Raw genomic sequence first — 17,417 nt, 5'->3', positions numbered from 1 at the left:
CCAGTTTGGGGTTTGAACTCAGGAACAGTGAGATCATGACCTGAGCCGAAACCAAGAGCTGGATGCTGAACCTACTGAGCCACCCAGGTACCCCTGTTCTAGATTATTTCTATACTTACTATTTATCTCCCTCATTTTCATTAAAATTTTTTTTAATGTTTGTTTATTTTTGAGAGAGACAGAGTGTGAGCAGGGGAGGGGCAGAGAGAGAGGGAGACACAGAATCCAAAGCAGGCTCCAGGCTCCAAGCTGCTAGCACAGAGCCTGATATGGGCTCAAACTCATCAACTGTGAGATCATGACCTGAGCCAAAGTCAGATGCTTCACTGACTGAGCCACCCAGGTGCTCCTCCCTCATTTTCATTTTTAATTTAATTTAATTTAATTTAATTTAATTTAATTTAATTTAATTTATTATTAATTACTTCATAGGATATAGGGGAAGTCACACAAGGACCACTAATCATGAGTTCACTCTTTCGGGAATCCCTGTACTTCATGACAGTAACCAGAATGGAATTTTCCAATGCCTACACACAGTGTACGTGAAGGAGAGGATTTCATGTGACAATTGGGACCGTATACCACTTAATATATGATATGAATGCAATGACCGCCCATGCAGAATTTTTAAGAACATCTATTTTCAAATATCAAGTTCTGTTGCATAATCAAAGCCCAATGTTTGGTTTGGAAACTATCATCACACTGAAATGGGAGATATACAATCTTTTACTTTCTGGCATATGTGGATTGAGCAGATACTGATTCCACCAATGGAGCAGGGTTTGTTCTCTTCAAAGAGATCTCAGGGATTCAGAAATTCTCCCACTGTGGTTGCCCTTTAGGAAGAGATTTAAAGATCATTTTCCCAATACCAACAAATTTCTGTTTAATCTCAAATCAGGTAAATGTTTTCAGTTTTGGTTTTAGTTGAGAAACTGGTACGTTAAGGAATCTGGTCGCTATACTTTCTTCAGCTACAGCATGCATAGAGAAAAAGCACAGCCTTCAAGCTCTGTTCTACAAAGGGTTAATATCTTAATAGCTGAACAGAACTGTATTAATTCCTCTCTTAACGAGCCAGGAGGACAAGAGGATTCTAGAGGACCAGAGGACACCAGAACAGTCAGAAAAGAATTTAGAGTGAACTCTCTGGAGGAAGCAAGAACTGTAAGTTAAAAAAAATTTTTTTTAATGTTTATTTATTTTTGAGAGAGAGAGAGACAGACAGAGACAGAGTGTGAGCAAGGGAGGGGCAGAGAGAGAGGGAAACACAGAATCTAAAGCAGGCTCCAGGCTCTGAGCCGTCAGCACAGAGCCCGATGTGGGGCTCAAACCCACAAACTGTGAGATTATGACCTGAGCCGAAGTCGAATGCTGAACCGTCTGAGCCACTCAGGTGCCCAAGAACTGTAAGTTTATATGTAATACACATAGTCTCCCATTTCTTTGCCTAGGGTAGTTTTGAGAACAGTAAAATAAGTTTATTCATTGGATATTATCCTGCCAGTCTCCCAGGCATGCAGGCATCATGTCACTAGGTCATCTTTAATCCTATCACCCTCTTGACTCCATTCCACATCTAACTAGTTGGCAAGACTTTTCATTCTCCTCCCTCAGTGTCTTTGTGATCCATCCCACTCTTCCATCCCCCTGCCATCCTCCTTCCTATTTCAAGGCCACTTGTCTGAACCACAGCAGTATCCCTTTCCTCCCCTCTGCCAGTCTCACTAAGTCACTAATACCAGAGAAATCTTCCTAAAGCTCTGCCACAGCTCTAACCCTACTGCTCTTGTGCTCAAAATATATAATTGCTGCCAAATGTCCGCAGAATGAATAAAACTCCTCTGACTTCTATGCAAGGTCTTCCAAACTATGCCTCCTTTCACTTAAATTCCCACAGCTCTCTTTCTCCAGCTCAGCACAGCTACCCACTACTGTCCAAGACCACCCTGCTCTTTGCTCGCCCCTGACACTATTCAGACTGCCCTCTGTGTGTCGGATACTCTATCTCTACCTGCCAAAATCTCTCCCAGACACCAACAATCCCCATTCCACAAAGCTTTATCTGATCCTTCAAGTGAATGGGAATCTCAGTCTTCTTTACATTCTCATTTTGCTTTGTTCTTCTCTGGTTGACTTTTTATATTTTGCCTTAGTTAAGTGTGTGCTTTTCTCATTTTTTGTCTCAATTATTCATCTCCTAAGAGCAAGAGCTCAATTTTTCTTCTCCCTGTAGCAACTACACAAAATGGGCACATGGTAATACTTGTCAAATTAAGTTCAATCCAAATTCCAGGAATTCTGGTTATCTTTTCTGAGCACTCATACAACCAATGCTACAGTTACAGAGCCTGTACATTTCTCCCTTTATCTCTGTTCCAAGTTTCTTTCTCAATACTTACACATCTCATTTGTTTCTATCCTCTTACGTAAAAGATCAGCTCCTCCTGAGTTCTCTCACTCACTGTAAAAATATTGTACTTAAGAGTCTATGGAGGTGGTGGAGACTATGTGGCTCAGTCAGTTATGCATCCAACTCTTTTTTTTAATTTTTTTTTTAACATTTATTCCTTTTTGAGAGACAGAGTGTGAGTGGGGGAGGGGCAGAGAGAAAGGGAGACACAGAATTTGAAGCAGGCTCCAGGCTCGGAGCTGTCAGCACAGGGCCTGATGTGGGGCTGGAACTCACAAACCATGAGATCATGACCTGAGCTGAAGTTGGATGCTTAACTGACTGAGCCACCCAGGTGCCCCAACATCCAACTCTTGATTTCAGCTCAGGTCATCATCGCACAGTGTGTGAGATAGAGCTCCAAGTCGGGCTCGGGATTCTCTCTTTTTCTGTCTCTCCTGCTCTTGCATGCATTCTCTCTCTCTCTCTCTCTCTCTCTCTCTCTCTCTCAAAATAAATATTAAAAAATAAATAAAAGTCTATTGGGGCACTGGCTGGCTCAGTCAGAGGAGCATGTGGCTCTTGGTCTCAGGATTGTGAGTTCAAGCCCCACATTGGGTGTAGGGATTACTTAAAAAATTTTTTTAATGTTTATTTTTGAGAGAGAGAGAGAGAGAGGGAGACAGAATGCAAGTAGGGAAGGGGCAGAGGGAGCGAGACACAGAATCCGAAGCAGGCTCCGGATGTGCTGTGTCAGCACAGAACCTGACATGGGGCTCAAACCCACAAACCATGAGATCATGACCTGAGCCAAAGTCAGATGCTTAACTGACTAAGCCACCCACGCGCCCCTGGTGTAGGGATTACTTAAATAAACTTAAAATAAATAAAGGTATTTTCATAATTTGTCTCTTCCTTCCTCCAGATTTTGAACTCAAAGGAGCCCAACTGCAGACCCCATTTCAGGGACTTGACTATTTGGGGCCTGCTAAAGTTAGTCCCTTATAATGTGAGAAGACTTGGATTCCCAATCCATATTCAATTTGAACTAGTTAAAATCCTACTTCTATATTTTGTCATGCAGGCCTAGTTAATGCATTAATTTTTAAAAGAGGGGAATGTTTTTGCAGCATCTTTTCCTATCGCTACTGAAATGATACTGGCATTCCTTTGAGCAGATTATTTTTTCCTTGGAGCAGATTTTTCACTTGATTTTTGAATTTTTCTTATCCCTCCCCTCTCCTACTCAAGTGGGAGACACCACTGTGGCTTTCACTTCACTATGTTCTTGAGTATGGAAGGGAATTAATACAAAACTTCATGAAATTATTAAAAATAATTTCAGAAAGGGAAACAATTTCTGCTACAATCCAATGTCATAATATCTGCTGAAAAATTATTATACATTTGCATGTACCAGGCACTGTATTAAGTACTCTGTATACAGCAGTGTCCTCAAAAGAGCTTATGGACTAGTGAGGAGAGACATGATATATAAGCACTATAGAAAACTGACTCCTATTAGTCAACACGCAAGAAAATTACATATACCATCATATAAATCATTAACATATACAGATAAATACAATGTACACTTACCAATTGGCCAGAGATTAGTTCAGTGGACACAACAAAACAGCTAGCATTTCACTAATTCAGAGCCTGACTAAATGCCAACCATTATGCTTCGCTTTTTATAGGTATCATCTTCGTGGATCCTCGTAACCACATGAGTTTAGTATTTCATCCCTGTTTTACAGATAAAGAAGCTAAGGAAAGAGGTTAACTAACTTGTCCCTGGTCACACATAAAGGACAGATGTGAATCCATGTCTTTCTTATTCTTACACTTTTGATTATAGCCACTATTTACAGTTCATTCCCTCCAAATTTAATCAGAGGTGAGGATAAAATCAGAGGTAGAGGAGCTGGCTGTTTAAATTTTTTTTTTTTTAATTTTTTTTTTTTCAACGTTTATTTATTTTTGGGACAGAGAGAGACAGAGCATGAACGGGCGAGGGGCAGAGAGAGAGGGAGACACAGAATCGGAAACAGGCTCCAGGCTCTGAGCCATCAGCCCAGAGCCCGACGCGGGGCTCGAACTCATGGACCGGGAGATCGTGACCTGGTTGAAGTCGGACGCTTAACCGACTGCGCCACCCAGGCGCCCCAGGAGCTGGCTGTTTAATTTAATTTAATTTAATTTTATTTTTTTATCAATTAATTTTTTTTATTTATGTATGAAATTTATTGTCAAATTGGTTTCCATACAACACCCAGTGCTCATCCCAAAAGGTGCCCTCCTCAATACCCATCACCCACCCTCTCCTCCCTCCCACCCCCCATCAACCCTTAGTTTGTTCTCAGTTCTCAACAGTCTCTTATGCTTTGGCTCTCTCCCACTCTAACCTCTTTTTTTTTTTTTTTTTTTCCTTCCCCTCCCCCATGGGTTCCTGTTAAGTTTCTCAGGATCCACATAAGAGTGAAACCATATGGTATCTGTCTTTCTCTGTATGGCTTATTTCACTTAGCATCACACTCTCCAGTTCCATCCACGTTGCTACAAAAGGCCATATTTCATTTTTTCTCATTGCCACGTAGTATTCCATTGTGTATATAAACCACATTTTCTTTATCCATTCATCAGTTGATGGACATTTCGGCTCTTTCCATAATTTGGCTATTGTTGAGAGTGCTGCTATGAATATTGGGGTACAAGTGCCCCTATGCATCAGTACTCCTGTGTCCCTTGGATAAATTCCTAGCAGTGCTATTGCTGGGTCATAGGGTAGGTCTATTTTTAATTTTCTGAGGAACCTCCACACTGCTTTCCAGAGCGGCTGCACCAATTTGCATTCCCACCAACAGTGCAAGAGGGTTCCCGTTTCTCCACATCCTCTCCAGCATCTATAGTCTCCTGATTTGTTCATTTTGGCCACTCTGACTGGCGTGAGGTGATACCTGAGTGTGGTTTTGATTTGTATTTCCCTGATAAGGAGCGACGCTGAACATCTTTTCATGTGCCTGTTGGCCATCCGGATGTCTTCTTTAGAGAAGTGTCTATTCATGTTTTCTGCCCATTTCTTCACTGGGTTATTTGCTTTTTGGGTGTGGAGTTTGGTGAGCTCTTTATAGATTTTGGATACTAGCCCTTTGTCCGATATGTCATTTGCAAATATCTTTTCCCATTCCGTTGGTTGCCTTTTAGTTTTGTTGGTTGTTTCCTTTGCTGTGCAGAAGCTTTTTATCTTCATAAGGTCCCAGTAATTCACTTTTGCTTTTAATTCCCTTGCCTTTGGGGATGTGTCGAGTAAGAGATTGCTACGGCTGAGGTCAGAGAGGTCTTTTCCTGCTTTCTCCTCTAAGGTTTTGATGGTTTCCTGTCTCACATTCAGGTCCTTTATCCATTTTGAGTTGGCTGTTTAATTTTAATTGCTGGAGTCATCGAGCTGGCTTCATGCATCTATCACTGTTAAAGGGGTATTCTTTGTTCTCCCTCACCCTACCTTTGTCCCAGTGCACTGCAATTCTGAATATTACTTCAAGGTAATTCTTTTAGTTTTTCATTCCATTGGGTTCAAACAACTGATAAACCCTCCTTACTTACATCTACTCTTCAATCCGTTTTTCCTGAGAGATTAACTCTGGTGACGTCATTGGATTTGGATGTTCCTTTAATCACACCTCTACTGACCATCTCTCCTGGGTTTTCTTTACTGCATTATGAGAACCCGTGTTTCTTTATTGGAGCTTCTTTTACTTTAATTTTGGTACTTTTCAGTTGATCCACCATGCTATAAGTCTTTGGTGGTGTATTTTGGAATGATCATAAATGAGGACAGTCTTCTCTGAACTCAGTAAAGAACTACAGCATTTCATTTTCCACTATAGTTATATTTTTACAAATGGCTTTAGGTCCAGAGAACAAGGACTCTAATGCAGTCATCTCACCTTTTCCTTCATGTTACTTCTCTACAATAGGAGGCTGGGAAGACGAGATAATTTAGCAAACTTGAAAAGCTACTTAAATGTGAGATTTACTTTAAAACAAAATGGTTTCCTTGATTGCTTCCATTCTGTCCTGATCTTAGGATTATTGTCTAACTTGTGAAAACACATCAACTTTTGGGTGATTGTTTAGTTTCTTTAAAATAGGCATGCTATAAAATCTGTATAGATTCATTTAAAATTATGTCATTAGAAAAATGTTCTCCACTTATTGTGGTTTTAAAAAAATAAAACATTACAGAACGGAATATGAATGATCCAGTTCAAGTTAAATTGTTTGGAAAGTAGATCAACAAATATCAATATTCTCTCCCAGTGATAGAATTTCTCTATTACAATTCTCTGTTCAAAGTAAGCTTGTAACAAGCCTCTTTAATTGACAAGTCAAGCTAGCTTCAGCAAAAAGTGGGTATTTTTTGTACAGGACATTGGACTCTCTTCCAGAACCTAAGAGCAAGAACAGAGACTGGCCTTGTAAAAGACTAGAATCAAGAACAGAAAGCTTCCAGGACTTTTTGACTTATCTCAGCCGCTCAGTGTCATTCTCTTTCTTGATCTGCTTACTCATTCATCTCTTCGTTTATTCAACATATATTTATTAGAAACGTTCTATGTTCCAGGAGCTATTTGAGCACTTGGAAATAGAGGTAAACAAAATAAACCAATTTTCTGCCTTCAACGTCCTCCTATTTTAGTGAGAGGAGACAGACAATAAATATAAAAGACGGAGGTAGTTTTGAGTATGGTAAGTGTTACAAGGGAAATAAACAGGGACACACAACAGACTATAACTGAGGAAGTGCTCACTTTAGTTATGAAGGTCATAGAAAGTCCTCTTGGCAGAGGAAAAGATGCTGAGAGACTAAAGGATGAGATGGAAACAGCCATGTAAAGAGCAAGGGAAAGAGCATTACTCTGAAGTACAGAGGCCTTAGGGCAAGGAGCTGGACAGTTGTGGGAGCAGAGGGGAGGCCAGTGTCCAGGAGTGTTGTTTGCTAGAGGAGGTCATGTTCAAGGTATGGATCTGAGAAATGGGAAGAAGGTCAGAGAGTGGAGGGCTGTGTTAGCCATGGTAAGGAGTTTAGATTTTATTTTAATTGTAAGGTAAATCCATTAGGGAATTTTAATCAGGAAATGCTATGACCTGGATTGTTTTATAAAGGTCACTGTGGGGGCGCCTGGGTGGCTCAGTCGGTTGAGCATCCGACTTCGGCTCAGGTCATGATCTTGCAGTCCGTGAATTCCGGCCCTGCGTCAGGCTCTGTGCTGACAGCTCAGAGCCTGGAGCCTGCTTGGAATTCTGGGTCTCCCTCTCTCTCTGCCCCTCCCCCACTCATGCTATGTCTCAGGCTACAGAGCAGAATATGGCCATACCAGAACTTGCAAGTTGACATAATAGTTCTAGCCATTCAAAGAGGCTAATTTAACTCTCTTGGTCCCATTTCCAACCACCTGAGAAAGAGAATCTGATTGGCCCAGTTTGGTCAGTTGTCTACCCCTAGTCCAATGAACAGTGACAATGGGTACTGGATCATAGAGTATAAACTGGTTACTGGAGGGTGAATCCCTATAAATGGAGTCAGGAGGCCGGGGTCAGAGGCTTATTTCTTAGAGAAAGCAATGATCATTGGCTTGCAGGATGAGCAGACACTTAAAAAAATGACCCTAAATGATATGCATCAATTCTATAATCAGAAAAATTGATTTCATTTTAAGTAAGTAACATCATGATTACTAAATGCTTAATCTTACTCTTTTTTTTTTTTTTTTTTAATATACTCCATACCCAACACGGGGCTTGAATTCACAACCTTGAGGTCAATAGTTGCATGCTCTACCAACTGAGCAAGCCAGGCACCCCAAAGTATTTTTTTCATTTTATTTTATTTTAAGTAATCTCTATTCCCAATGTGGGGCTTGAACTCACAACCCTGAGATCAAGAGCCACATGCTCTACTGACTGAGACAGCCAGGCACCACTTAGTCTTACTCTTTAGTAAAGAGTGGTCAACACCATCCCCGCAAAATGCTAGTGTGTCTTGTACCATCATGAAAATGTTGATAAATTCCTCCTACAACCTAAGTACAGCCTACAGAAGACATCCTAAAGTTGCATATAATTGACTGGACTTTTCCTTTATTTCAGTGTCCTGTGGGATCTCCTGTATCTTGGGAACTGATATGACATCATATCTCCTGAGGACAATACATCAAAGGACCTAGTACAGACATAGACGGACACCTCTGATGGTACCAGCATCAAAAGGTAAATTCAGTGCCTGAAGATGGAAACCTTTTAGAGTTAAAACAATGTTCAGTCTGTCATTGTGGGCAGCTTGCTAGCCTTCATAGTGACTGCTTTGCTCTTAACTCTTTTCCTCAATCTTCTTAAAATTTTATTCCGTAATTCTTATAATAAAAGTTTTACTGTGTGGATTTAGGAGGTAAAGCTAAATGCCACCACAACAAAAGCTGAGAACAAATGAATGGTTTCATTCCTCTATCCATGTAATTAGTCCTTCAGTCTCACTGAGCAGAGGTGGGCTACTTGAGGTGAAATAGCACAGCCCACAAGAGCTTCCACACACACCTTAAGATATGTTTGTTAAATTTGTTCCTACTCTCCCACCCCTCAATCTTAATCATAGCTACTATTGATTTTATTTTCACTTGATTTTACTTCTATAAAAAATATTCACCTCAGTCAGTTAAGTGTCTGACTCTGGATTTCAGCTTAGGTCATGATCTTATGGTTGGTGTGGTTTGTGGGATCAAGCCCCTCATTGGGCTCTATGCTGACACATGGAGCCTGCTTGGGATTTTTTGTCTCTCCCTCTCTCTACCCCTCCCCTACTCATGCTCTCACTGTCTTTCTCAAGATAAATAAATAAACATTAAAAAAAAAAAAAAGGGTGCCTGGGTGGCTCAGTTGGTTAAGTGTCTGCTCTTGGTTTCAGCTCAGGTCATGATGTCACAATTCGTGAGTTGAAGCCCCACATCAGTCTCTGCATTGACAACATGGCACCTGCTTGGGATTCACTCTCTTCCCATCTCTCTCTGCTCCTTCCCCACTCGTGCTGTCTCTGTCTCTCTCAAAAGAAAGAAAGACAGCTTAAAAAAAAAAACCAAAAAATTTTTTCAAAGTTAGGGCGTTTTACCCACTGCCATGGGTGTATGAATGATGCAGTCACTTTGGATGAAAGCTTGGCATTATCTAGTAAAGTTGAACATAGGACTTTACTTCTGGGTAAAAAATTTGCAGAAAATTTTGCATATGTGTACCAGGAGACCTATACCAGAATGTTCATAGCAGTGTTATTCATAAGACAAAAAAATGGAAACAACATGTATGTCCATAGTTCAGAAAATGAATATACATTGATATGCATTCATAAAATGAAATAACGAATGTATTTTTTATAATAAAATAAGTCTTTGGGTGCCTGGGTGGCTCAGTTGGTTGAGCGTCCAACTTCAGCTCAGGTCATGATCTTGCTCTTGGTGGGTTTGAGCCCCACGTCGGGCTCTGGGCTGATAGCTCAGAGCCTGGAGCCTGCTTCGGATTCTGTGTCTCCCTCTCTCTCTGCCCCTCCCCTGCTCACGCCCTGTCTCTCTCTAAAGAATAAATAAAGATATATATATGTACATCGTATGTATGTACACACACACACGTGTGTGTGTGTATATATATGTATACATTGTACATATGTATGTATGCATGCACACATGCCTGTGCACCTTGTGTATGTATATATATGTATATGTATAATAAAATATGTATAATATGTATATGTATAATAAAATATGTATATATGTATAATGTGTATACATATGTATAACATACATATGTATAATGTATGTATAATATATATGCATAATATACATATATGTATAATAAAATAAGTCTCACTTTCTTTTTTTTCCTGTTTGTGCCACTTTTATTTTTTTTCCAAATTTTTATTTATTTATTTATTTTAACTTTTTTTTTCTTTTCTTTTAATTTTTTTTTTTTTTTGCCTTGGAAATGGTTTTTATTTTTTTTCAATATATGAAATTTATTGTCAAATTGATTTCCATACAACACCCAGTGCTCATCCCAAAAGGTGCCCTCCTCAATACCCATCACCCACCCTCCCCTCCCTCCTACCCCCTATCAACCCTCATTTTGTTTTTTTTTAATTTACATCCAAATTATTTAGCGTATAGTGCAACGATTTCAGGAGTAGATTCCTTAGTGCCCCTTACCCATTTATCCCATCCCCCCTCCCACAACCCCTCCAGTAACCCTCAGTTTGTTCTCCATATTTATTTTATTTATTTTTTAATATAATTTATTGTCAAATTGGCTAATATACAGTGTGCAAAGTGTGCTCTTGGTTTTTGGGGGTAGATTCTCATGTTCATCGCTTATATAAAACACACAGTGCTCATCCCAACAAGTGCCCTCCTCAATGCCCGTCACCCATCTTCCCCTCTCCCCCACCCCCCATCCACCCTCAGTTTGTTCTCAGTATTTAAGAGTCTCTTATGGTTTGCCTCCTTCCCTCTCTGTTTGTAACTATTTTCCCCCTTCCCTTCTCCCATTGTTTTGTTGTTTCTCAAGATCCACATATGAGTGAAAACATATGATCTCTCTTTATCTGACTGACTTATTTCACTTAGTATAATACCTTCCAGTTCTATCCATGTTGCTACAAATGGCATGATTTCATTCTTTCTCATTGCCAAGTAGTATTCCCTTGTATATATAAACCACATTCATCAGTTGATGGACATTTAGGCTCTTTCCATAATTTGTCTATTGTTGAAAGTGCTGCTGTAAACATTGGGGTACATGTGCCCCTATGCATCAGCACTCCTGTATCCTTTGGATAAATTCCTAGTAGTGCTATTGCTGGGTTATAGGATAGCTCTATTTTTAATTTTTGGGGGAACCTCCACACTGTTTTCCAGAGCAGCTGCACCAGTTTACATTCCCACCAGCAACGCAAGAGGGTTCCCGTTTCTCCACATCCTCACCAGCATCTATAGTCTCCTGATTTGTTCATTTTAGCTACTCTGACTGGTGTGAGGTGGTATCTCAGTGTGATTTTGATTTGTATTTCCCTGATCATGAGTGATGTTGAGCATCTTTTCATGTATCTGTTGGCCAACTGGATGTCTTCTTTGGAAAAGTGTCTATTCATGTCTTTTGCCCATTTCTTCACTGGATTATTTGTTTTTCAGGCGTGGAGGTTGGTGAGTTCTTTATAGATTTTGGATTCTAGCCCTTTGTCTGATATGTCATTTGCAAATACCTTTTCCCATTCCATCAATTGCCTTTTAGTTTTGTTGATTGTTTCCTTTGCAGTTCAGAAACTTTGTATCTTGATGAGGTCCCAATAGTTCATTTTTGCTTTTAATTCTTTTGCCTTTGGAGATGTGTCAGGCAAGAAATTGCTGCAGCTGAGGTCAAAGAAGTTGTCACCTGCTTTCTCCTCTAGGGTTTTGATGGTATCCTGTCTCACATTTAGGTCTTTCATCTATTTTGAGTTTATTTTTGTGTATGATGTAAGAAAGTGGTCTAGTTTCATTGTTCTGCATGTTGCTGTCCAGTTCTCCCAGCACAATTTGTTAAAGAGACTGTCTTTTTTCTATTGGATACTCTTTCCTGCTTTGTCAAAGATTACTTGGCCATAAATTTGTGGGTCTAATTCTATGTTTTCTATTCTATTCCATTGGTCTATGTGTCTGTTTTTGTGCCAATACCATGCTGTCTTGATGATTACAGCTTTGTATTAGAGACAAAAGTCTGGGATTGTGATGCCTCCCACTTTCGTTTTCTTTTTCAACATTACTTTGGCTATTTGGGATCTTTTGTGGTTCCATACAAATTTTAGGATTGCTTGTTCTAGCTTTGAGAAGAATGCTGGTCCAATTTTGATTGAGATTGCATTGAATGTGTAGATTGCTTTGGGTAGTATTGACATTTTAACAATACTTATTCTTCAAATCCATGAGCATGGAATGTTTTTCCATTTCTTTGTATCTTCTTCAGTTTCTTTCATAAGTTTTCTATAGTTTTCAGCATATAGGTCTTTTACATCTTTGGTTAGGTTTATTCCTAGGTATTTTATGGTTCTTGGTGCAATTGTAAATGGGATCAATTTCTTGATTTCTTTTTCTGTTGCTTCATTATTGGTGTATAGAAATGCAACCAATTTCTGTACATTGATTTTGAACCCTGCGACTTTGCTGAATTCATGGATCAGTTCTAGCAGCCTGTTGGTGGAGTCTTTTGGGTTTTCCATCTATAATATCATGTCATCCATGAAAAGTGAAAGTTTGACTTCTTCTTTGCCAATTTTGATGCCTTTTATTTCATTTTGTTGTCTGATTGCTGATTCTAGGACTTCGAAAACTATGTTAAACAACAGTGGTGACAGCGGACATCCCTGTCATGTTCCTGATCTGGGGGGGAAGCTCTCAGTTTTCCCCATTGAGGATGATATTAGCTGTGGGCTTTTCATATATGACTTTTATGATGTTTAGGTATGTTCCTTCTATCCCGACTTTCTTGAGGGTTTTTATTAAGAAAGGATGCTGGGGGCGCCTGGGTGGCGCAGTCGGTTAAGCGTCGGACTTCAGCCAGGTCACGATCTCGCGGTCCGCGAGTTCGAGCCCCGCGTCAGGCTCTGGGCTGATGGCTCGGAGCCTGGAGCCTGTTTCCGATTCTGTGTCTCCCTCTCTCTCTGCCCCTCCCCCATTCATGCTCTGTCTCTGTCTGTCCCATAAATAAATAAAAACGTGAAAAAAAAAAAAAAAAAGAAAGGATGCTGTATTTTGCTAAATGCTTTTTCTGTGTCTACTGACAGGATCATATGGTTCTTATCCTTTCTTTTATTAATGTGATGTAGCACACTGATTGATTTGTGAATACTGAACCAGCCCTGCAGCCCAGGAATGATTCCCACTTGATCATGGTGAATAATTCTTTTTATATGCTGTTGAATTCGATTTGCTAGTATCTTGTTGAGAATTTTTGCACCCATACTAATCAGGGATATTGGTCTGTAGTTCTCTTTTTTTTTGCTGGGTCTCTGGTTTGGAAATCAAAGTAATGCTGGCTTCATAGAACAAGTCTGGACGTTTTCCTTCCCTTTCTATTTTTTGGAACAGCTTGAGAAGGAAAGGTATTATCTACCAGACATTTATCTCTTTAAATGTCAGGTAGAATTCCCCAGGGAAGCCATCTGGTCCAGGACTCTTATTTGTTGGGAGATTTTTGATAACTGATTCAATTTCTTCTTCACTAGTTATGGGTCTGTTCAAATTTTCTATTTTTTACCATTTGAGTTTTGGAAGTGTGTGGGTGTTTAGGAATTTTTCCATTACTTCCAGGTTGTCCATTTTGTTGGCATATAATTTTTCATAGTATTCCCTGATAATTGCTTGTATTTCTGAGGGATTTGTTGTAATAATTCAATTTTCGTGATTTTATCTATTTGGGTCCTCTCTCTTTTCTTTTTGAGAAGCCTGGCTAGAGGTTTATCAATTTTGTTTATTTTTTCAAAAAACAGCTCTTAGTTTCATTGATCTGATCCACGGTTGTTGTTTTTTTTTTTTTTTCTATATTGTTTATTCCTGCTCTGATCTTTATTATTTCTCCTCTTCTGCTGGTCTTGGGGTTTCTTTGTTGTTCTGCTTCTAGTTCCTTTAGGTGTGCTATTAGACTTTGGATTTGGGATTTTTCTTGTTTCTTGAAATAGGCCTGGGTTGCAATGTATTTTCCTCTTAGGACTGCCTTTGCTGCATCCCAAAGGGTTTGGACTGTTGTGTTTTCATTTTCATTTGTTTCCATGTATTTTTTAATTTCTTCTTTAATTGCCTGGTTGACCCATTGATTCTTTAGTAGGATGTTCTTTAACCTCCATGCATTTGGAGGTTTTCCAAATTTTTTCCTGTGGTTGATTTCAAGTTTCATTGCACTGTGATCTGAAAATGTGCATGGCATAATCTCAATTCTTTTATATTTATTGAGGGCTTTTTTGTGACCCAGTATGTGATATATCTTGGAGAATGTTCCATGTGCACTCAAGAAGAATGTGTATTCTGCTGCTTTAGGATGAAAAACTCTTAATATATCTATCAAGCCCATCTGATCCAGTGTATCATTCAGGGCCATTGTTTCCTTATTGATTTTCTGTGTAGATTATCTATTGTTGTAAATGGGGTATTAAAGTCTCCGGCAATTACCACATTCTTACTAATAAGACTACTTATGTGTGTGATTAATTGTTTTATATATTTGGGTGCCACCGAATTGGGTGCATAAACATTTATAATTATTAGCTCTTCTTGAAAGATAGACTCCATAATTATGCTCTAATGCCTTTCTTCATCTCTTGTTACAGACTTTAGTTTAAAATCTAGTTTATCCGATATAAGTATGGCTACTCCAGCTTTCTTTTGACTTCCAGTAGCATGATAGATGGTTCTCCATCCCCTCACTTTCAATCTGAAGGTGTCCTCAGGTCTAAAATAGGCCTCTTGTAGACAGCAAATAGATGGGTCTTGTTTTTTGTCCATTCTGATACCCTGTGTCTTTTTATTGGAGCATTTAGTTCATTTACATTCGATGTTATTATTGAAAGATGTGGATTTAGAGGCATTGTGTTATCTGTAGGCTTCATGCTTGTAATGATGTCTCTGGTCATTTGTGGTCTTTGCAACATTCCACCCAGAGCCCCCATTAGGATCTCTTGTAGGGCTGGTTTAGTGGTGATGAACTCCTTCAGTTTTTGTCTGAGAAAATCTTTATCTCTCCTTCTATTCTGAATGACAGGCTTGTTGGATAAAAGATTCTTGGCTACATATTTTTCCTATTCAGCACATTGAATTTTTCCTGCCACTCCCTTCTGGCCTGCCAAGTTTCAGTAGATAGGTCTGCTTACCACCCTTATGTGTCTGTCCTTGTAGATTAAGGCCCATTTGTTCCTAGCTGCTTTCAGAATTCTCCCTTTATATTTGTATTTTACCAGTTTCACTATGATATGTCAAGCAGAAGCATGATTCCTATTATGTCTGAAGGGAGTTCTCTGTGCCTTGCAGATATCAATGTCTGTTTCCTTCCCCAGATTGGGGAAGTTCTCAGCTATGATTTGTTCAAGTACACCTTCTGCCCCTTTCTCTCTCTCTTCTTCTTCTGAAACTCCTAAGATATGGGTATTTTTACATTTCATTGAATCACTTAGTTCTCTGATTCTCCCCTCATGTTCTAGAATTTTTTTATCTCTCTTTTTCTCAGCTTCCTCTTTTTCCATAATTTTATCTTCTGTTTCACTTATTTTCTCTTTTTCCTCTTTAATCCTCACTGTCACCACCTCTAGTTTACTTTGCACCTCATTGACAACATTTTTAGATTCATCATGACTGGGGCACCTGGGTGGCTCAGTCGGTTGAGTGTCCGACTTCAGCTCAGGTCATGATCTCGCAGTCCGTGAGTTCGAGCCCCGCGTCGGGCTCTGTGGTGGCAGCTCAGAGCCTGGAGCCTGCTTTCGATTCTGTGTCTCCCTCTCTCTCTGCCCCTCCCCTGCTCATGCTGTCTCTGTCAAAAATAAATAAGCATTAAAAAAAAATTTTTTTTTAAATTCATCATGACTAATTTTTAGTTCCTTGATCTCTGTAGCAATAGATTCTCTGCTGTCTTCTACGATTTTTTCAAGCCCAGCAATTAATCTTATGACTATTCTTCTAAATTCTTGTTCAGTTATATTGTTTATATCTGTTTTGAACAATTATTTAGCTATCATTTCTTCCTGGAATTTCTTTTGATGAGAATTCTTCCATTTTGTCATTTTGGCTAGTTTTCTGTCCCTTATGTGTTTTAAAAGCTTGTTATGTGTCCTGTACCTGCAAGCACTACTATATTAAAGAGGGGTCATACATTGTCTAAGGCCTGGCCTTTCACTAGGTGTTTATTGGAGTGTGTTACTTGCTCTGTGTCGTTGTGACTCTGGTTCCTTTATCTCCTTACTTGTAGTGTTGTTTCGGACCCTCCACCAGTTCGCTTTGACTTGCTGTTGAAGTAGCCCTGGAAAAGAAAACAAACAAACAAAAACAGAAAAAAAACCTAAAACACCAGCTACAGCAAAACAATGGGTAGGAGCATTGTTAATGGAAGAGGCCTTTTCCCATACAAAGAGAGAAATGATAGGGGCAGGGAAAAAGAAAAGAAAAGAAAATTGATCCAGCAGAGAAACTATACAGCTTAATCCAGAGAGAGGGGGCAGCGGGGAATTAAAGAAGGAGATATAGAACAGGTATAAAGAGAATAGATTAAATATGTCTGCTTAAACAAACCAACAACCAGAATAACCAGACTAGAGGAGGGAAGAAATAAGAAGGAGGAAAGAAAGGTAAAGAAAAATGTGTATATAATAAGAATTGTCCAAGAATTAAATCAGGAAATGTAAAACCGCTGGGTGCCTTGGAACTGGTAAAACCACTGGCCTGGAGGAGGGGCTGTCTGGTTGGTCATCATCAATCCTGCTCCAGTAGATTCGCAATTACCAGGCGTGGAGGGGCGTGGTTTGGTGTAAGCAGGTCCGCCTCCACTGTGGGCCCACTGTCCATTCCTTGAGGCCCCACCTTGTTGGTGATGGGGAGGAAAATATCGACACCCCAGTCTCTCCTCCACGGACCGGGTGTCCCAAGTTACTGTGTTAAAGCCGTCCTCCTAGTGCCAGGGGTGCAAATGAGGCAGTTTGTCTTGCTCCGCCCACTCCCGCACCTCCCTGGCGCTCGGCTGGGATTCAAACCTCAATGTCTTAAAGAGTCCTGCTCTGTGCGCCCTAGTTCTGGGGAAGTGCTGCTCTGCGCTGCGGATATATGGTCTCTGGCTGGTGGCGCCGGCAGTCTTTGTACTTTGAACGGTTGTATACCTTCTTCCTACAGCACTCCAAGGAGGGGATTGCTTTCCCCCACTGCGGACCACTCCTCTGGACTAGTTACTGAGCCCAGGGCTGGCTCCC

The 17,417-nt window shown here is 39.9% G+C and overlaps 1 protein-coding gene across 10 annotated transcripts in view; it reads left to right on the top strand.

Moving 5' to 3' along the window:
* The first annotated feature begins 1,054 nt into the window (after window positions 1-1,054).
* RPGRIP1 (RPGR interacting protein 1) overlaps window positions 1,055-17,417 on the top strand; it is a 92,226-nt gene continuing 75,863 nt past the window's right edge. For all 10 annotated transcript variants that reach the window (XM_086710192.1, XM_086710200.1, XM_086710196.1 and 7 more), the window contains exons 1-2: window positions 1,055-1,173; window positions 8,552-8,671. In XM_086710192.1, coding sequence (XP_086566318.1) covers window positions 8,653-8,671 — 19 coding nt within the window. In that variant the 5' untranslated portion in view covers window positions 1,055-1,173; window positions 8,552-8,652. The remainder of the gene's footprint in view (window positions 1,174-8,551; window positions 8,672-17,417) is intronic.

Source organism: Puma concolor, chromosome B3 (assembly GCF_028749965.1).
Source record: "Puma concolor isolate L17-30 chromosome B3, mPumCon1.1.hap2, whole genome shotgun sequence".
Classification (NCBI taxonomy): domain Eukaryota; kingdom Metazoa; phylum Chordata; class Mammalia; order Carnivora; family Felidae; genus Puma; species Puma concolor.
The sequence above is the reverse complement of the archived record's forward strand: the minus strand, read 5'-3'. Positions and strand labels throughout refer to the sequence as shown.